General features: G+C 46.5%; 1 protein-coding gene across 1 annotated transcript in view; it reads right to left on the bottom strand.

The window, feature by feature from the left end:
* Positions 1-2,402: 2,402 nt before the first annotated feature.
* LOC141731335 (uncharacterized) overlaps positions 2,403-21,439 on the bottom strand; it is an 89,005-nt gene continuing 69,968 nt past the window's right edge. Inside the window, exon 3 of the mRNA XM_074555954.1 lies at positions 2,403-3,012. Coding sequence (XP_074412055.1) covers positions 2,403-3,012 — 610 coding nt within the window. The remainder of the gene's footprint in view (positions 3,013-21,439) is intronic.

The raw sequence follows: 21,439 nt of genomic DNA, 5'->3' as shown, positions 1-21,439 counted from the left end.
ACACAGTCCAGAGCAGGAATGTGGAGAAGTGAGTGCAGTGTCTGAAAAAAACCTGCCTCTTCTTCTCTCCCCCTTCACTCTCTGGAACAAGTCTTAAAGGTGTACAACTTATTATTCAGCATAAACAGAATGAGACAATTGGGGATAAAAGCATCATTTAGTCAACCCACGACACCCACCCATTACTTACTTTTTTCTTACTTTCCCAAGCTTGCTGACAAACTTGCTGAGTCCTGATGACTCTTCTTCTTGTATCTCTTTCAAGGATATACCAACCCAATTTCTGAATATGTCCATTATTCATTGTTTGTGCATGTGTCCATTGTCCATTAGTACAAGCAGGCTGGATTGTGCTTTGGCTGAATATGGGCATTGTCTAACAAAAACTCCTCAATCTGCAAAAACTCTCAATATGTAACCATACTGAGATGACTGGAACCACACAGGAACAACCAGGACCATGCTGAGGAGAACTGGGACCACACTGCAGGTAACTGGCAGTGAGTGAGACCATGCTGGGAGGGACTGGGATCATATGGGGAGTGACTGGGACTATACCAGGGACAACTGAGTTCAATTGGGACCATACTGGGAGTGTCTGTAACCATAGGGGAGTGATGGAAGCACACTGGGAACAGCTGGGCCCATGCTAGGACCAACTGGGATGACTCTGAGAGGGACTGGAATGATGGAGGGATTGACTGGGAGCAACTGGAATGATGCTGAAAGCAACTGGGAAGAAGTGGGAGTGACTGAGAACAAGCTGGAAGCAACTGGGATAAACTAGGAGAGACAGGGAGACACTAGGATCATACTGGAGGCTACTGGGGTCATGCTGGCATTGACAGGGAGCAACTGGGATAACACTGGGGGCACTGAAATCGTACTGGGAGTGTCTGAGAGCAACTGGAATTAGACTGCAAGTGACTGGGATCATACTGGGAGTGGCTACAATCATACTGGGATCAGAGTGGGTGTGATTGGACCCTGACTGGGGGTTACTGGGAGTTACCAGGCCCATGCTGGGAGCCAACAGAATTAGAGGAACTGGGAGCAACTGGGATAAAACAGGGGGCAAGTGAACCACCCTAAGGTAACTGGGAGTGCCTGGCAATGACTATGAGAATGTTCAGGGCAACTGGGATATACTGGGAGTGTCTGAGCCCATATGGGTGGTGACTGGGACCGGACTAGGAGCCACTGGGAATGTGCTGGGGGAACTGGAAACACGCTGGGGGCAAGTGGGAAGGACTAGGGACCTGGTGGGAGAGACTGGGATCATACTGGGAGTGCCTAGGACTATGCTAGGGACAACTGGGAGAACTGGGAACACACTAGATGAAATTGGGAAGAACTGGGACTGTGCTGGGATCAAATTGCATCATCATAGGGAATGACTGGGAGGGACTGGGCTCATACTGGGAGCAGCCACTGCTGGCCCTGGGACCCTCCAAAAACACCTCCTGGGGAACCCGGATGTCCCCCCGAGGGCCATCTGTGGCTCGGCTTTGGAGCCCTGCCAGCTCCAAACTTCCCCTGAAAAAAATCCCAAACCCAGGCACCCCCCAGCAGGTTTGGGCCGAGCTCCCCCTTCCCCGGGCACCTGCAGGATGGGGGGTGATGCTCCCAGGGCTGCGGCGACTCCAGGGTTCCCTCTCCCCTTCTCCAGCTGCTTCTGCTGCCGCTCAGCCTTTTCCTCCTCCTCCTTCCCTGTTCCCGAAGGTCGAACCGTGAGGGGAAAGGGGACAGGGAAAGGGTGGAACCATGAGGGGAAAGGGGGCAGGGAAAGGGCGGGAACCCTGAGGGAAAAGGGGCAGGCTCAGGCCAAGGGCGGCAACTGTGAGGGGGCGCTCTGCAAACAGAACTGCAACGGACTGAACATGAACGGGAGAGAAAGCAGTAAGTCTGAGAGTTTTATTTGCTATCAAATACATCCCACACACCCTGCCCCACACAATCCCCGTCCAATCGCTCCTACGCTCCCATCCCATCCTATCGCTCCCAAATTGGGATCCCATTTCTCCCATCTCCTTCCAACCCCATCTCACCCTGGTACCTGTGGAATGGAGTCAGTTTGGCATAGGATTGAGATTTTGAGGTGGGAACAAGCAATTTGAGGTAGGATTGAGCCCTTTTGTGTTAAGATTGACCTGTTTTCAGTATGATTTGAGTGGTTTTGAGGTGAAAGATTGATCCCTCTTCACTTTTGGACTGCAAAGAGATGGAAAAGACAAGAAAATTAAGGCCAAACCAAAAGAATAAGAAGCCAGGTGTGTTCCCAACATGGATCACAGGGAAAGTGGGTCACCAGGGCTGTGCCCCAAGTGCCTCCTCCAGTGGGGGATGGAGCTGGAGCAGAGCACGAAGCTCTTCCTGCACTCAGGGCACTAGCAGGGCTTCCCTTATCGGTGGCTGTATTGGTGTCGGGTCAAATGAGAGCTCTGTGAGAAGCTCTTCCCACATTCTCTACACTTGTAGGGTCTCTCCCCTGTGTGGATGCGCCGGTGGGTGATGAGTTGGCAGTTGTACTTAAATCCCTTCCCACACTCAGGGCAGAAGAGGGCCCTCTCCTCTGCGTGACTCAGATTGTGCAGGAGGAGATGGGAGTTGAACCGAAATCTATTCCCACACTCGGAACACTCGTAAGGCCTCTCCCTAGTGTGGATCTTTTGGTGCCTGATCAGGGTGTCATGGTCCCTAAAGCTCTTCCCACATTCCCCATACTCGTAGGGTCGTTCCCCAGTGTGGATCCTCTGGTGCTTGATCAGGTCAGAGCTCCCGCTGAAGCTCTTCCCACACTCCCCACACTCATGGGGCTGTTCCCCAGTGTGGGTTCTCTGGTGGCTGATCAGGCTGGAGCTCTGCCTGAAGCTCTGTCCACACTCCCTACACTCGTAGGGCCTCTCCCCAGTGTGGGTCCTCTGGTGGCTGGTCAGGTGGGAGCTCCGGCTGAAGCTCATCCCACACTCCCCACACTCGAACGGCCGTTCCCCAGTGTGGGTCCTCTGGTGCTCAATGAGCTTATAGTTCCACCTGAAGCTCTTCCCACACTCCACACATGTGTGGGGCTTCTCCCCATCATGGAGCTGTTCATGGAGCACCAGCTCAGAGCTCTGGCTTGATCTCTGGCCGCCTTCCCAGCCCAGGCTGGCTCTTTCCTCCTCAGATCCCTGCCAGCTGCATTTGCAGCCCCTCCTCGTGCGGCATCTCCGGCGCTTTTCCTCCCCGTTGGCTTCCTGCGCCATGGAGCCGCTCAAAATGGCTTCTTCCACCAGGTTCTGCTGCGGGCATTTGTTCCCCCTGCTCTCCATGCTCAGCTCCTGCTCTCCTCCTCCCCCCCTCCTGGGGGAGGAAGGACAAGGACAGGATGGGATTTGCGTCTGTGCCACAGGCAAGGGCAAGGAGATTCCCCGCAGGGCTGAGCTGCAGCCAGGGCCATACTGGGCTGGGCTACGGAGCAGCACAGAGGGGAAAGGGGCACTGACTTCCTCCTCACCTGCTTCAGTGTCCCAGGGCATCTTCCTCACAGACTCCCAGGGGTTGGCAATGGGAAATCCTGGTTTGGGGAAAACAAGGGATGAGCATATTGAGTTTGAAGGTCCCTCTGCCCAAGTCCATCTCTACCAGTCACCGGCCATCTGTACTTCACGAAAACCTTCCAAACACCAAGATTCAGCCCTGGAAAAGCCTCCCAGGAGTTCCCTGTCCCTGGTCCCTCCCCTTGGGTGTTCAAGGGTTCCCCCCTGTCCCAGCTGCAGGGGGTCACACTTAGATTGGGGGTCCCCCTTCTCCTTGGTGCCCGCCCTGCCAAGGCTGCTGGCAGTCCCAGCGATCCCAAAAGCTCCCCCCTCTTCGCTCTCCCCATTTCGGGATGCCGGGGCTGTTTGGGCTCCCGGGCTCCCTTCTCCCCTCATTCTCTGCTATGGGCTGCAGCGGCTCCAAGGAGTCCCCCCTGCCCCTCTCCAGGCTCTTGAGGCTCCCGCCCATGGCGGCGCTCCCCCCTCTCTGGGCTCCCCACTTTGGGCTCCTGCGGCACACAGGGCTCTGCTCCTCCAGGCTGCCTCTGCCGGCAGCCGCCACCAGCACCCGCCGATGTCCCCCCAAGGGGCCTTTTCCGCTCAGCCTTGGACTGCTTCATTCTCCAAACATCCCCCAAAAAACCCAACTGGGAGCAACTGGGAGTGTCTGGGAACATGCTGGAGGGAACTGGGCTATACTGGGACATACTGGGAGGGTGTAATGGGAGGGACTGGAACAAATGAGGGTGAAAGAGAGCAACTGGAACCATGTGGAGCACAACTGGCTCTTACTGGCAGGGACTGGGAGCACAGTGGGGCCATCTTTGGATCATACTGGAAGGGACTGGACTAATATAAGAAAACCCTCAAAAACTCCAGAGATACACCAAAAATCCCAGTGGAACTCACCAAAATTTTATAAAACTCCCAAAAATTTCAATAAATTCCCCCCCCAAACCCCCACAACCCCAACAAAACACCCCAAATCCAAAACCCCCCAAATCAACAAAACCCCCCAAAATCACATAAGCATCTCTAAACCCAATAATTCTCCCAAAAACCCCCAATAATTCCCCCCAAATTCCTAACAAAATCCCCCAAAGCCCAAAAAAGCCACCCTGAAATTCTCAAACAGCCTCGCAAAACCCCAAAATCCCCACAAATCCCCCCAGAACCTGCCAGACTCAGTGGGGCTGTCCTGGATCAGGGGGCACCGGCCGGTGGAACAGCAGCCACTTCAGGGGGCCCTCAGAGCTTTTTGGGGAGGGGGCACCATGGGAGACCCTCCAAAAACGGGTGGGGGGGGGGAGGAGGAACCCCTGCGGTGCCCCCTCCCCCTGAAACCCCCAGACCTTGGTTCAGGGTGGGCCTGGGACCCCCCGGGACCCCCAATTCTCCCCCGAGACCTCTCCAGGAACCCCAAACCCCCCAGAGTCCCCCAGGGTTGGCCTAGAATCACCCTGGATCCCCAAACCCTCCCCAAGACCCCCAAAACTCCCCAGGACTCTCAGACCCCCCCATTTCCCTCCAAAATTCACCCCAGAGCTACCTGAAACCCCCCTGTGAAAAATGCATGTATTTTATGATTGGCTTTTTGCAAATATTAAAATGAATATTATATGTGTTGTGTAAGAAAGAAATGCTGTATTAATTCTCTTAAGTACTGTGTTAAATATAGTTTTAGGTTATAAAAATTGTTAAAACAGAAACTATGCTATGTAAGATGCTTTGTTTAACAGAAAGGGCTTGCAGCGAGATAGCAGCCACAGGACACCTAAATCTTTCAGAGAAAGGGAATTTATTGCCTTCTTATCAGAACAAATGAACTTCTTCCCACCTTGGAGGCGCTGTTAGGATTAGAAGGAAGAAGCTGACACTGACCAGACAGAATCCTGTGTTTGAATGGAATTTATGCATCATGTATGAAGTGTATGAATATGCAACGGGCTATTGTTCTTAATGGTTAGTCCTTTGTTAGCAGGGGTCTTTTTTGGGCTCGTGATGCCCAGAAAAAGGTACCCGGACGTCCATAATTCTTTGTTTTTATTATCTCGTATTGTCCTAATTCAATTTGTCCAAATTGTTATTACTCTAATTGTGTTACTATTTTTATAACCATATTTTTTACTTTTAAATTTTGAAAACAACCGATTGGCGTTCTTCACAATTTGGTAGCAGAGGATGGTTGCTAACACCTCGCTGCCTGTGCTTTAGGAGAGTCAGAGTGGGGAAGGCACGCCCTGCCCTATTTGGCAGCCTCGCTTTGTTTCCCCTGAAGTGACCGACAGACGCAGGTTACGATCTGTGGACAAAAGGAGGCAATATAACAGAGAGAAGGAAAAAAAAGGCTCCCTACAACTGCGGTAATTGGTCCCCTAAGTGTAGTAGTGCGCACGAAGAACCCGGGAAGGAAAAAGGATTGGTAAGTATTTCTCGGGCGGGGGGCAGGTACAGGGAGGGGATGAATGTGTGTGAATGAGAGGCAGGCTGGTTGTCCCAGACCTGCCAAGTGAGTGAGGAGTCTCCCATGCTGCGTTTTCCTCTTTTCGCGAGAAAAACGGCCAGTAAAGAGACAAAGCGAGTGATAAGAGAGTGAAAGAACCCCCCGGGGTGACTGGGACTGGGTCTCAGGGAGGGGTTGGACCCCTCGGAGGTAGGCAGCAAGGTTTCCTCACCCAATCCACTAGGAAACGGGACAGGAGGGGCCCCTAAAACCTGCTGGGTTGAGGGATTTATATTCTAAGAGCATCCAAGAGCAGGGTTGAGCAGAATTCTGTCGGAGTGAGGATATGCCCAAGAACACTCAGGGTGGGACAACACAACTAGATTGAGGGATTAAAATTTTACCCAACAGCATCCGGGGTTGGACAACACAGCTAGACTGAGGGAAAAATTTTTGCCCAACAAGATCCAGGGTTGAACAACACAGCCAGATTGAGGGATAAAAAATGCCCAAGAACATCCAGGGTTGGACAACACAGCAAAACAAATTAAATGCCCAAGAGCATCTGTAGTTGTACCACACCGCTGGGTTGAGGGACAGAAAATGCCCAAGAGCATCTGGGGTTGAACAACACAGCTGAATTTAGGGAAAAATACCCAAGAGCATCTGGGGTTGGACAACATGGCAGGATAACATTTTGGCTTGGATAACACAGCTGGGTTGAGGGATATCCAATAGCACTGAGACTGGCCAGTAACACCTAAACTTGTAATAGGTGATGTGAAAGTAAAAGGTACCTTATTGTTGTTTTGTGGTGTGTGTGAGTGAGACCCACACAAAGTCAGCCTCAACTTCCCAGGCAGGTGGGAAGGGGGAGGCAGTGGAAAGAGGAGTGAGTGACCTGCACACCAGGCTGTAGCTCCCGGGTAGGTGGGGGCTTCTGGGCCGAAGAGGAGTGAGTGACCTGCGAACCAAGCTGGCGTTCCCTGGGTGTGTGAGGGGCCGTAGCTGAAGAGTGTGAAGGACATGCAGACAGCCTCACAGGGGAACGGACACCAGAGGCAGCAGAGTCAGGCCCTTCTCGGGGGCCTGGTGACACTGAGACCTGGAGGTCAACCCCAGAGCGAAAGAGGGGGCCACAAGGACCTGTGATTTTCTAGCAATAAGGATCCACTTTCTGTCTTGAGAGTGTGAAGGAATATGTGAAAGTGAATGAGAAATAAAAGTGAGTGAATGTAGATGAATGAAAGTATAGGTAATGTCGATTGTGCATTTTAAGCCTTACCATATCTCCTTGGAGGGAGGTGGATTGTATTGACAAGCAGTGTGAGAAAAAGGGGTTTTTTTGGGTGTAAGTAGTTGAAAGAAAAGTGGTATTTAAGTTGTTAGTAAAAAGTTGTCGTGGGGTGACAGCCTTCAGCCTTTATCCCCATATCGTGTATTGTGTCTGGCAGCTGTGCCTTCCACCCCCCCCCCCCGCCCATCTTGCTGTGGCCGGATGGGGAAGGGGGGGGGGGTGTGGGGTGTGCCCAGGCACTTTTGCTTTGGGCTTTTGCTGCTTGGCTTGGCTAGCCACTTGCTTGCTTGCTTGCTTGCTTGCTTTCTGCTTTTTTTTTGCGCTGGTTTTTTTTCTTTTTTTCCCTTTTCTTTTGTTCTCTCTTTCTTACCCTCCCCTGAAGATACTGGACCGGCTCCGGATCTGGCCTGAGAGCTCCAGGACACCCGAAGCCTGCGACAGAAGCTCGGCGCCCTCACAACACAGTCTGGTCCCTTTTCTTTTCTTGTGTTGGGGAGTGTTCTTTTTGTTATTTGTAAATAAATAGGTTTTGTTTTCCACTTTGCTCCTCCGAGGAATTCCTTCCCGAACCTGGTGTTGGAGGAGGGGTGGTTGGAGGTTTGTTTTGTTTTGGGGGGGGCTCCCTTTTTGAGATTTCCCCCTAATTTGTCCTAAACTAGGACAAAAGTGAAAAACGGAAGCAGGGGACGAATAGATAGAAAATTGAAAAATGAGACGGAAATACAGTAAGGTGGATACAGGAAAAGAAAAGCAGAAAAAATTACCAACAGAAATACCCCAAGACAGCCCTTTGGGAGTTATGTTAACAAACAGAAATACAACTCCTTGCAAAATACAGGGTATGCAGAAGTTGATGAGAAAAAACATGCAAACTTGTGAATTATATACTTAAAAAGAGCATTAGAAAATTTAACACAAAAGAAAGGAGTTATATATTGATTCAAGGGATGCCTTTAGAGTAGCACATGCCTCAAGAAAAATTTAAAAAGGGAGATTACTTAATTAAAGATGAAAAAGATTAGTACATGAGAAACTTATTTTCGAGGTTTTAGAGTCATTAAAATTACCTAAGAGAGATAGCAATAGTACATATTAAAGGACACAAAAAGGTAAAGACCCAGAAATAAGAAGAAATAATTGGCAGATCAAGAAGCTAAAGATGCAGCAGAAAATAGAGCTGAAAGAGCTAATATTAACTCCAAATGAAGAAAAATTGGAAATTCCAAAGTTTAGAGAAGCAAAAAAAAAAAAATTAAAAAATTAAAATTAAAACAAGATAGGTGGCGAACAAGATAAATCGGGGAAATAGAAACATCTTGATGGAAGACAATTAGATAATAAAACACTTACTAGGGAATAGCAGAGGACATGTATCAAAAAGCCCGGTGGGATACTCAGGCTTTGTGTGATCATTTTTTTAAGGCACTATGGGTGCACTGAGACTTTTAGAGTAGAGAAACAAGTACCTGAAATATGTATAATTTGCCAAAAGATAAATAAAAGGGTGATGAGAAAAACAATATGAGAAGGTCGTGAGTTAGCTCGTCGACCATTTCAAAGTATCCAAGCAGAAGTTTAGATTTGTTAAGCTCTGGATTTATTTGTAAAAACCGTTTAATCCAGAAGAAAAATAGTATACCACATGCTGGGGAGGGGGGAGGCTGTAGGAAAATAACATTTTTGAAAGGCAATAAAAGCAAAACGGGGAAAGTACAAAGCTGAGAACAAAATTACCTCATCCATTGCCGTTCGTTCCCCCACTCGTTCGCAGCTGCACCCCCCCAGCCCCTGCGCCGGCTCCGGCACAGTCCGTGTGTCCCAGTCCGTGTGTCCCAGTCCCGGCCGCCTGGCCCGCGGCCGCTCCGCAGTTCGTGCAGGGGGTGGGGATCTGTCCTGCCGTGTGCACCGTGGTTACCGCGCTCACCGCACCGAAGGAGGGTCCCGTCTGTCCCATCCCCGGCTGCCCTGACTCTGTCGGCTCCCGCCGCTGCAGCCGCGGTCAGTCGGCTGCTCTGCCTCTGCCCGACCAGCCACCGTGAGCCATGCGGGAGCTATCCACGCTCCAGCTCGGTCTGCACCGGAACAGCCCCTCGGGCGATCCCGGCTGCACACCCCGCCTTTGGAGCACCGAGACTCTGAGTCACGCCGAGTCGCCCTGTCCTGCCCCGAGCTCCGTTCCCTTGGTAACCACAGCTCCGGCTGCTCAGAGAAACTCTAAAGGAATCACCTTATCGAAACACTAAAAGTTCAGTTAGAAGAAAGCCCTCTCCTGATTCTTCCTAAATATACAGGAGAAAGGCTATAGAAGATAAAAATACAGAAAGAATGGGATAAAGGGATTGGTCTATTTCCATTAAGAGAGGTTCTCATAGGAGGGGACGGATCAGAGTTTGTAAATGCTCCTTTGACTTCGTCTGAAGTCTGAAATTTTAAGAAATAAATAAAAGAGATATTTGGAGAATCCCATAGACATAGCTGAACAATTAGACCAATTTTTAGGTCCAAACATTTATACTTGAGAAGAGATGTGGTTGGTAATTAAAATAATATTTTTCTCAAGAAAAATGCAATTAGAGTAACTGAAATAAAAGCTTAAGAAAAAGATAATCCGCAAGGACCCCCAGAGAAGACAAAATGCCAACTGTGCCTCCTGAGTGGGGTTAAAATAATGAGGAGGGTAGTAAATACATGAATAGTTATCGTAATTACATAACCAAGAGCATGAATGAGACAGCATATCAAAGGCGAAATGTGAAAACAAAAGGTTTTTGAGGGACAGCTTTTAGAGGGGAAAGAAGAAACTCCAACTAAATAGATAAACAAACTGGAGAGAAAAAGGGAAATGGTCCTAAGTAAGCAGAAGATCTGAAAATCTTTAAAGAAATGGGCACATAAAAAAAAAAAGTCATAGGCTCTAATTTTTTGGGGGGGACAAATACCATCTGGAGCCTGTGATAACTTTAAAAGTGGGTCCCCGAGAAGAAGAATTAGAATTTGTAATAGACACAGGGGGAGAGAGAACCTGCCTGTTAAACGTTCCAAAAGGTTATAGTGTGAGCAAATATATAGTGAAAGTAACAGGGGCAAAAAGAGAAAGTTTTACATTTCTAGTCATTAAAGATGTGGTAATTGAGGGAAGAAACTAAAATTTAGATGGGAGATGTGTTATTGGTCCCAGGGGCAGGTAGCAATTTATTGGGAAGAGTCTTACAAGTGCAATTAAGAATAAGAGATATCAGAAAATAGGAAAATGATAGCTAGAGTTTTGAAATTACGCCAAGAGGATGAAGGAAAAAAAAATCAACAAAAAAGTTTAGGCTGGAGAAGGAAATAGGGGAGGATTAAATATCGACCCCATAAAGGTTACAGTTGAGAGAGAAGAAAGAGAGAAGTTGAAGTAGAGAGGTAGTTAGGAAAATCTGAGATGTTAGAATGTGAAGTGATGACATCTTGGTGCTAGAAGAGAGCAGAAGTGTGAATGAAGGTTTTTTGCATGAAAGGCAGGGAAGTGTCTTAACACATGGTTGTTAAGAGGTTATTCAATGCCACACTGGGGTCCAGAAAGGCCTTAGCAGAACAGGCCCTGCTTGAAGGGAAAAGAGGGTAGGTTGACGAGAAAGAAAAAGAATGTCAGGAGCACCTGGGCACACCAAGTTTGGGGTTGTCAAGGTTGGGAGGTGTCTGAGCGCTCCCTACGAGCGACGGGGTCTCGGGGGCTGCGGCAGGGACCGATCCATGGAGGTGCCCCGGGCGGTGCTGCAGCAGAGGACACAGGTTTGCGGCCAGGAGCGGGCTGGCTCCGGGGCGGAACTGCCGGGGGGGCTCCCAGACTGTCGGGGTCCCGAGCCCAGGATGGCAGCGTGGGCCCCGTAAGGGGGCCGAAAGAGAGAGAGAGAGAGATAGAGGGCAAAAGAGACCCAAGGCAATCCCCAGGGTCCCCATGCCCGGGGCTGCTCTCCCCTGCTCCGGCCCTGCAGCCAAGGGGCAGCACCGGGGGAAGGGCAAAGAACAGCACTGATAGCAAGGCCGTGAAGAGATGGGGAGGGGGGACTAGCACTAAAAGATAAAAATCAAAGCAAAGATTGATGACTCTCCAAACCTCACAAAGCGGTTTGTTTTTCTTAAGCAAGAAGTTTTTTGGTTTTTTTCTTTTGTGTGTTTTGTTTGCTGTTAACGAGAAGGTTTTTTTTTCCTGAAGAAGAAGAGGCTGCTGTAGAGAAAGCTTTTAGCTAAACCCAGAAAGTTTGGAAGAAAAGCAAATGGTAAAAGTTAATGCAGTATTATCTTTCTTTTATTACTATGCTATTAAGAAGTCCTTTCCAGGTACTACTGAAGAAACAATCAGAATCACGGAAAGAGGGTGGATTTATGCCAGCAGAATCAAAGGATTTGTGAAGAAACCTGAGGAATGGACTATCACATTTAAACCGACTGATACCGAACTGACTTTCCAATGGGGACTGAGTGGTAATTGTTTAGAAAAACTCAAATGATCTAAGAAATGTACAAAGAATAACACTGAATTAAGAAATAAGATAACACTTATATCACTGGTTTTGAGCACTGCCTGAATAAAACATCTCCTTTGGGGAGGAATACTTCAGATAGAAGGATCAAGACTGGTTTTGTATTCTGACCTTAGCCTGGGAATCGTACAGGGGAGAAGGGGAATTACCATTTCCATCAGTAAACTTTATTTGGTTCATTCCAATACTGGATATGCTAGCTGGGTTATAAGTGCTGGAATTGTGAGAGTAATGAGTATTGTGGTTCACAAAATTTATGCTCTTATTGCCAAAAGTGTTAAAGTAATAACTTGTTTTTGTGGATGGGAATCATTAGTGCTTGTTGAATGAAAGATACCTGAGGAACAGTAGGAGACCACAGTTAAAGGGTGTCAAAAACAATTTGCCTGGAAATTAGTTAGGAGAAAGTGACAAGGAAATAGAGGGCAAGACCAGATTGGCCTCTATATTTTGCCACCAAGAAGATCAAATACACCTGCTGTGGGTTGCAGCCTCACAGGCATGGGAGGTGGGAGTATAAGCCGTACTGGATCTCTGTTATTCCTGTTTCTGGCACTCATTTGTTGTCTTTTCCTTTTCGGGATACCAGCAAGATTGTGTCAAAAATGCTACAGAAAGTATCACATGGAAAGAAACCAAAGTTCCTCTTTTATTACACACACCCATGTCAACAGCCACTGTTATAACCCATCCAAATTAAGAACCTGTAGGCAAAAGGGAGTAAATTATTGGACTACAAGAAACTTAGGAAAAAGTGGTAATAGATTTGGAATTGAATGTCCAAAAGTAGAGAGATGGATTTGTTTTAAATTTAATCTTGAAGATACGGTTCAAGATTTAGTAAAAAAATAAATAATAAACGAAAAGGTAAAACCAGCACAGCAATCTAACTCTATATTGACTCCAAATCATCTATTGAATCGTATTACAAGACGCCAAGCAGTTACAGAAATGGTAGCAAATAAGGCTGCCCAAGCATTAGAGTTAATATCAAGTCAGCTAAGTCAAACAAAAACTGTAGGGTATCAGAATAGGTTGGCTTTGGACTATTTATTTGGCCGAAGAAGGAGGTGTTTGTGGAAAGTTCAATATATCAGATTGTTGAAAATTGATGACCACGGAAAAATCATTCTAGAAAAAGCAAAGGAAATCAAAGAAGAAAAATATATATATACATAAAATAACCCAGGTACCAGTCCAAAAATGAGAAAACAATGTTAAAACCTAGCTGGTGAGGTAATGTATTAGAAGAAATGAAGATCTTTCATTTTATGTGTTACAACTGTTTATATATATATTTTTTCCTTTTGTAATCCCCTGTTTTATTTTGCCAGCATAGTCCAGAAGATGCAAGTAGATAAGAAATATTGCTCAAGCCAAATGATTTACAAAGAATAAGAGTGGGGATTGTGAAAAATGCCTGTATTTTACGATTGGCTTTTTGCAAATATTAAAATGAATATTATATGTGTTGTGTTAGAAAGTAATGCTGTATTAATTTTCTTAAGTACTGTGTTGCTGTGGTGTGTTCTTAAGTTTGTTAGTTTGCTCCCCCCATTTTCTGTATTAAATTTCCCAGGACCCTGTCAGTTAGGTTGCTATGGAAATGAAACTGCTCCTCCCCTGGTTTCTCTTATAAAGTGAAAGTGCCTCCTCCTTGAGCTCAGTCAATCACCCCTTTTCTCCTCCCAGGTTTCGAGAATTTTCTTTTCTCTGGGAGGTATGGTTAGCTGTAGCCCCGGAGCCCCTCCTATGATTTATAACAGTTGGTTACTTTAGTATATCAGTTATGTTTCGTACCTCCAAATATGTATTTCTATTGGATAGCCGGGTTTCCCTGCCTTCTTCCCCCCTTTTCCCTTAAAACCCTCTCCTGCCCCTTGTTCGGGGCCATTTGCTGGGTGTTTCCCCTCCTTGTTGGTTCTTCTGTAATAAACCGACAGTTTACCCCCAGCAAGTGGTCGCCTCCTAATTCGTCTCTCACCGCGCTGCTCCGAGCTATCCCCCAGCTCAGCCCGAGGCCAAGATGCCGAGGGGGGCTGCTTTCTGATGCGCAGGGGCCCTGGCCTTCGCCCCTCACCAGATAGCCGGATTCCAGGGCTGTGGACGCCCCCGCTGTATTTAACTGTGTTAAATATAGTTTTAGGTTATAAAAAATGTTAAAACAGAAACGATGCTATGTAAGATGCTTTGTTTAACAGAAAGGGCTTGCAGCGAGATAGCAGCCACAGGACACCTAAATCTTTCAGAGAAAGGGAATTTATTGCCTTCTTATCAGAAGAAATTAATTTCTTCCCACCTTGGAGGCGCTGTTAGGATTAGAAGGAAGAAGTTGACAATGACCAGACAGAATCCTGTGTTTGAATGGAATTTATGCATCATGTATGAAGTGTATGAATATGCAACGGGCTACGGTTCCTAATGGTTAATCCTTTCTTAGCAGGGGTCCTTTTTCGGGCTCATCATGCCCAGAAAAGGTACCCAGACGTCTGTAATTCTTTGTTTTTATTATCTCATATTGTCTTAATTCAATTTGTTCAAATTGTTATTGCTCTAATTGTGTTACTATTTTTATAACCATCGTATTACTACTAAACTTTTAAATTTTTAAAAACAAGTGATTGGCGTTTTTCACACACACATAACTATAAATCTACAAAACTTCTCTTAACATATATTTAATATTCACTCTTTAATTGTGAGAGACAACCATCCATCTCATTATTCATCTACAGCATCATTTTCTAATGTTGTTGACTTTCTCAGCTTCTTTGTCAGTTAATCACAGTTAATACTTGTGATTTTATAACAGAATGTTCTTGTATGGGATTTTGCAAGATTCTGTCATCAGATTTCTGTTTTGTTCTTGGATTTCTTAGTGCTGGGTCAGAACTGAATGCAGCATTTTGGGAGGGAAGCTTTCAGCTTCACTGGGGCCAGGACCCATGGGGCTCTGAGGGGTTCCTGGTGTGAGAATCCCCAGTCACTTGTGTTAAAATTTTAAAAGTTCAATAGTAAAAAAATGGTTATAAAATAGTAATAAAAATTAGAGCAATAAGAATTTGGACAGAGTTAAGACAATAAAGACAATAAAAAGCAAAGAATTACTGACATTTGGATGCTTTCCTCTTGAAAGCATGGCATGCTAACAAAGCATTAACCCTTAAAAGCAACAGCCTGTTGCATATTAAAATATCTCATACATGATGCAAACATTCCTTTCAAACTAAGGATTTTTCTGTTTATTGTCAACTTCTCCCCCTTCATTTGTAAATCACGGTTTGGCTCCACGGAGTCTGAAAGGAGGTAGAAAAGCCTGGTTCTTCCTGATAAGGAGGCAATAATTCTTCTCTCTGGGATTTTGGGTGTCTTGTTGCTGTTATTTCTGTGCAAAGAATTTCTTTATTATCTTATCCATTCTTTGAGCCAGTTAAAAGTATCTTACATGGCATGGTTTCTATTTTAATATTATGTTGTAGCCTAAAACTATATTTACCACACTACTTAAAAAATACAGTACTACTAATTAATACAATATAACATGTATATTATTCCTTCTAAAAAAGTGAACAGCCAATCATGTAATATGTATTTTTCAGGCACGGAGCTATTCTTGTTGCTATTACTTTTAATATTTTTTTTTAAATTAAAATAATTTATTTTTAAATAATTAGCAGCAACCCTTCCATGCCTGTTCACAGCCAGGTCCAGGGTGAAAGGAGGTGGAAGTTGGTGCAAAGCATCTGTAACAGGATCCAGTGGACAAGTCTCACATCACAGACAGTGAGGTAGGGCCCAGGTGGCCACTGAGACAAAGGGCTGGGGCTGAAGGGGATGGGCAGAGTTGTCCATCCCATGTTGAGGAGCTGTTTTTCCACTGGGCATGGTCTCCTTAGCATACCCTGGATCAGTGCCAGTTGCACAGTGCTGTTATCACCTCTTCAGAGTGGGCTCTGCAGCCTTCATCTCCAGCCCTCAACCCTCTCTAATGAGCTGTACAACGGCTGAAGACTTGACAAAGGGGAAGGTTGTAAGAGCCTAAATGAGAGATGTGGGACTCCAGGTGGCTCTCCAAAATGCAGTTTATTGTATACAAACTGCAGTTTATTCCATCCCAGAGGTTCCAGCAGTCCAAGGTCGTGGGTGACAGAGCCTGTGCCTACAGCTGTCAGCTCCAGCTGCACACAAGACTGGACACCCTTTAATTTTGGTTACAATGTATTATATACTTTTCTTTGCTGAGCATAAAGATTTCTTTCACTAACTGGAGAGCTTAATTGGATAATCCTTAAATGATGAAATACATAACAGACTGAAAGAGCGCTATGAAGCCAAGTGTCATTATTTTATCCTGTGATATGGTGTGAGTATTGAAATTTCAGATTTTAGGGTGCAGGTAAAATTACAGGACTCTCCCAGGGAGCCTGTATTCCTTTATTTGCAGTATATGAATAATTTAATACTGCACAACCAATCTATACCTTAACTTTTACCTATAGCCTAACTACTATGTCGTATCATATGATATTATAACTACTATATCAATAATATCATATCATATCATACCATATCATATAATGTATCATATCATAATGATACCTATATCATGACTATTATAATTACCATATTCATGGTACTATTCTCCAATCACTAAAAGTTAGTACTTTACAGGTAAAGCTAGAAGTTGTTTTTCAGTTTCCTTGCAATGGAAAATTCTGAGACCTTTTTTCTACTTGCCTCATGTCTTGTTTGCCTGTGGTATCCTTCTGCTCGGTAAAAACATCTTCTTGTTTGAGGTGGGTTTATCCTTTGCTCTAAGCCATAAGAACCCCTTCTAACTAACACACCCTTTGCCTCCTTGGTTATCCAGTGAGACTGGCTCAGCAATTCTTTTCTTCTCTATCAAAACTTGCTTCCATCTCTATTCCATTCTCAGGTTCTACATTCAGAGATCTTTCTGCCAAGCACACATATCATTGTCAAACTTTCATCCTTCCCAAGAGGGAGCCTGTGGTGTTGTGAGGTTTCCAGGACGAGGTGAGAGAGAAGAATTTCACTCCATGTTCTCAGAAGGCTGATTATATTATATTATATTATATTATATTATATTATATTATATTATATTATATTATATTATATTACATTACATTACATTACATTACATTACATTACATTACATTACATTATACTAAAACTATGCTAAAGAAAAAGGAAGGCTAAATCAGAAGGCTAGAAAGGAATGAATAATAAAAACCCGTGACTCCACAGAGAGTCCAACACAGCTGGCTGTGATTGGTCATTAAGAAAACACAATTCACATGGAACCAATGGAAGACTCATCTACCACATTCCAAAGCAGCAGAACACAAGGAGAAGCAGTGAGATAATTATTATTTACATTTTTCTCTGAGGCTTCTCAACTTCCCAGGAGAAGAAATCCTGGCTGTGAAAAATGCATGTATTTTATGATTGGCTTTTCGCAAATATTCAAATGAGTATTATATGTGTTGTGTTAGAAAGTAATGCTCTATTAATTACCTTTAGTAGCGTGTTAAATATAGTTTTAGGTTATAAAAATTGTTAAAATAGAAACTATGCTATGTAGGATTCTTTTTCTTAGAAAGGACTCACAGCAAGACAGCAGCCACAGGACACCCTAAATCTTTCAGAGAAAAAGAATTTATTGCCTGCTTATCAGAAGAAACTAACTTCTTCCCACCTCTAAGGCGCTGTTAGGATTCAGAGGAAGATGTTGGGGACGGCCAGACAAAATCCTGTGTTTGAATGGAATTTACGCCTCATGTATGAAGTGTATGAATATGCAACAGGTCATTGCTTTTAAGGTTAATCCTTTCTTAACGTGTGTTTTTTTGGGCTTGTGCGGCCCAGAAAAAGGTACCCGGACGTCTGTAACTCTTTGTCTCTATTGTCTCATATTGTACTAAGTCAAATTGTCCAAATTATTATTACCCGAATTGTATTACTATTTTTAAAAGCATTATATTACTATGCAACTTTTAAAATTTTAAAAACAATTGATTGGCGTTTTTCACATTGGTAAAGGGATTTTTCAGAAAACATCGCAGTGACAGTGTCCCAGCTGCAGGATCTGCTTCCCATCAGCCCTGAGCCCAGCCTGGTGCTGAACAAAGGGGCTGGACTAGGGTCATCCCCTGATGGGGGCTGTGCACACCCTCTGCTGAAATAAACAGGGCCAGGAGACTTCTTCTCCTTTTTAATGCCTTTATTAAAAGTGATCAGCTCAGGACTGGGCAGCTCGGCGCGGATGCAGTCCCATCGCCTCTCCCAGGGTGATTCAGATGAGGAGAGCTGGGGAATCACGTGCTCGTGGGAGCCTTTAGGGCGTGGTGTTCCCGCCCGATGTTAATTTGGTCTGAGTCTCGCTTCCTCCCAGACCTGGCCCGGGGGCTCTCGAAGACAGGGTGAGGATCAACGAAGGTTTCCAGCGTCTCTGCAGGCTCAGCACTTGGCTCCTCACGTCCAGACATCACTCCAGTCTCTCAACTCTTATTTGGCTTGTTGTTTTTGGGGTTTTCTCCGTGCGTTTGGAGTAGGGGGTCCCACACAGCATGCTGGTCCTGGAGTCACTTTGCATAACCCCCCCCACCCTCTCAGGTGTCTGCGCTGTTCTGGGAAAAGTACAACTTAGCCTCGGGCAAGGCTCTGCCAATACAAAAGGAGCGATTAGCCACAACGACGCGTGATTAGAAAAACAAAACACGCAGAACTTGGTAGCGACACTGATCTGGCTGCCTTTTTGTAACTTTTTCTCACAAAAAAAATTAACAGAATTTTTGTTCATAACATCTGCCCCCTCCCCAAATTCCCTCTGGGGAGCAGGAGCTGCGGCAAGAGAGCCCTGTGAGGAGGGCCAAGGGGGTGACACCAGCATGAGGGGACACACACAGCCCCTGGGGACCCCTCCTCACCTTCTCCTGGAGCACCAGGAGGATGAATCCCAACATGGAGCCACAGGGCCCTGGCAGCATCTTGGGGGGTGGGATCTGGTGGCTGCTTTGGGAGGTCAAATCTGCCCTAAAACCCCTCCCAGACCCCCAAACCACCCCACAGCTCCTGGCCAGGACTCCCCCAAAGCACTCTGTCTGTGGTGGTGTTTGAGGGTCCACAGTGTTATGAACAAAAATTCGGTTAATATTTTTTTGTGAGAAAAAGTTACAAAAAGGCAGCCAGATCTCTGTCCCTGCCAAGGTTCTGTGTGTCTTGTTATTGTAATCACGGGTCATTGTAGCTTATCGCCCCTTTTGTATTAGTAAAAGCCCTGGGCTAAGGCGAGGTAATGGCCCTTCCCCGAGGCTAAGGTGTTCTTTTCCTAGCATATTGAAGACACCTGAGAGGGTGGGGGGGGTTATGCAAAGTGACTCCAAGACCAGCATGCTTTGTGGGACCCCGACTCCAAACCCACGGAGAAAACCCCAAAAACAACGAGCCACCCAAGAGCTGAGAGACTGGAGTGATGACTAGACGTGAGGAGCCGAGTGCTGAGCCTGCAGAGATGCGGAGTCCCTCTCGCCCTGACCATGGGAGTTGTCCCGACGCCAGGACTGGGCGGGACAGAGCCAGGGAAACTAACATCTGACGGGGACACCACGCCCTAAAGGCTCCCATGAGGACCGGATCCCCCGGCTCTGCCCCTAGTGGACAGAGCTGTGCACATCCTCCTCCTCTGAGTCGCCCTGGGAGACACAACAGGGACTGCAGCCCTGCCGAGCTGCCCCATCCTGAGCTGATCACTTTTAATAAAGGTATTAAAAAGGAGAAGAAGTCTCCGGGCCCTGTTTATTTCAGCTGGGGGCACTCGTCCGGGATAGCCACGCCGCAAGAAGACTCAAGACTGGCCATCTTGGAACTTCAGGACAGCTGGCTACCAGGACCAGGGGGATCGGCTCAGGATCAGCGACGCAGAGGAGCACCGGAGCACCGGACTGGTGAGAAAGCCGGTGGCGGGAGCGGGAGACGTGCACATGTGTGTGTGAGTGAGACGAAGGCCGGTAGCCGGACCTTCGAAGTGAGAGCGGACCCCTTATTACCGCGTTTCCGGACTCCTGCAAAGGGGCCGGCCAGAAACAGGGGAAAGCGAGTGGAATTAGCATGACTGAGCCGTCTCTCAAGGGGGAATAAAGGCCCCCCCTGCTCCGGGCGTGTGGAGGGAATATTTGTATGAGTGGCACGCACCTGGTCGTGACAGAGGGAAGTCAGGCAGATTTGTAAGTCCCGAGAAGGATTCGGGTAGCATTTGTAAGTCTCGAGAAGGATTCGCGTAAGATTTGTTAGTCCCGAGAAGGATTCGGGTAGCTCACAAGCCCTGCAGGCAAAAGTAAGTCCTGACACAGGAGTCAGGCACAAACCCCAGCGAAGGAGGCTGTGGTTTGCTTTTAAGTCCTGATACAGTGAAGCCTAAAAATTGGCGGGTTAGGCAAACTAAAAATCAGGCAGTTGTTTTTCCTGACTGAGGGAGTCAGGCGTGACCCGGATTCTTAGGCCGAGGCTTCGTGTGTTCAAGTCCCGATAGATGTAAGACCTGACGTGGGGAAAAGTTGGGCAATGAAGAGATCGGGCAGGTGTTTCAGTATAAAGTCCTGAGCATCAGGCAGAAATTTGAAGTTCAGTGGAGGAGGCTGAACCTCCTCAAAGAAGGTTTTTTTTGAAATTACCGGTCAGTAAAGGCACCTTTGGGACTTTTTACTGTTAAGACCTGTAAAATGGGAGGGTGTAATAGTAAAAAGACCGGTAAGAGACTGAGGTATATACCTCCCAATAGTCCCTTAGGAGAACTGTTAGTAAAATGGGATTCTATAGAGGCCATGGAGGGATTAGATATAGTGAAAATGATCCATTATTGTATGGAAGTGTGGCCGGAATTAGAGTTGCAAGGAGGATGGCCTTGGTGTGGGACAAAGGATAAGTGGATGTGCCAACAATTAAATAATTATCTGACAGCTCCAGGGGATACTGATCCTGAGCAATTATTGTATGTAGCTTGCTGGTAAAAGAGCGCTGTTGGGGATGAAGGAGTGCGAATTTGTAAGGTACAGAAGAAGAAAGAGGGGAATGAAGGAGGGGATGATAGGATAGTAAAAGATGGGATCCCCTGGATTATTTGCCTCCTTCTGCCCCTCCACCTTATAACCCTCTTCTTCAAGCACCTCAAATGGCAGGTCCAGTTCTTCCCCCGTCTGCCATCTCATTACCACCTGCTCAAACTCCTCCTTCTACCTCTTCAGCTTCCGCTATGATAAACCCAGTATCTCCTCCAATAACCAGTCCCTCACAACCCCCTTCAGCTCCTCCAGTTCCTTCTGTATCACCACAAGTGCCTACTCCACTTGCTGCATTCTCCACCCCTTCTCCGGCTCCACTTAATATTCACTCAGGCTCTTCTCCCCCTCCTATTGCTGTCCCTTTACCTCCTCCTAGTTGGGACACAAATGCCTCCTCGCCCGATAAACACCTATCAGCAAATACATCTGCTGATGGGCAGAAAGTTCAGGGTAACCCAGATATCCCTCAAAGTAGTTTGGCATCTGAAGATGGGTTGTACTGTAGCACCAGATCCAAGACCTCCAAGGCGGAGAGACTCTTTCCCCTCAGAGAGGTTCCTATGGGAGGAGTAGTG

Source organism: Zonotrichia albicollis, chromosome 20, assembly GCF_047830755.1.
Source record: "Zonotrichia albicollis isolate bZonAlb1 chromosome 20, bZonAlb1.hap1, whole genome shotgun sequence".
Classification (NCBI taxonomy): domain Eukaryota; kingdom Metazoa; phylum Chordata; class Aves; order Passeriformes; family Passerellidae; genus Zonotrichia; species Zonotrichia albicollis.
This window is presented reverse-complemented; position numbering and strand designations above follow the sequence as displayed.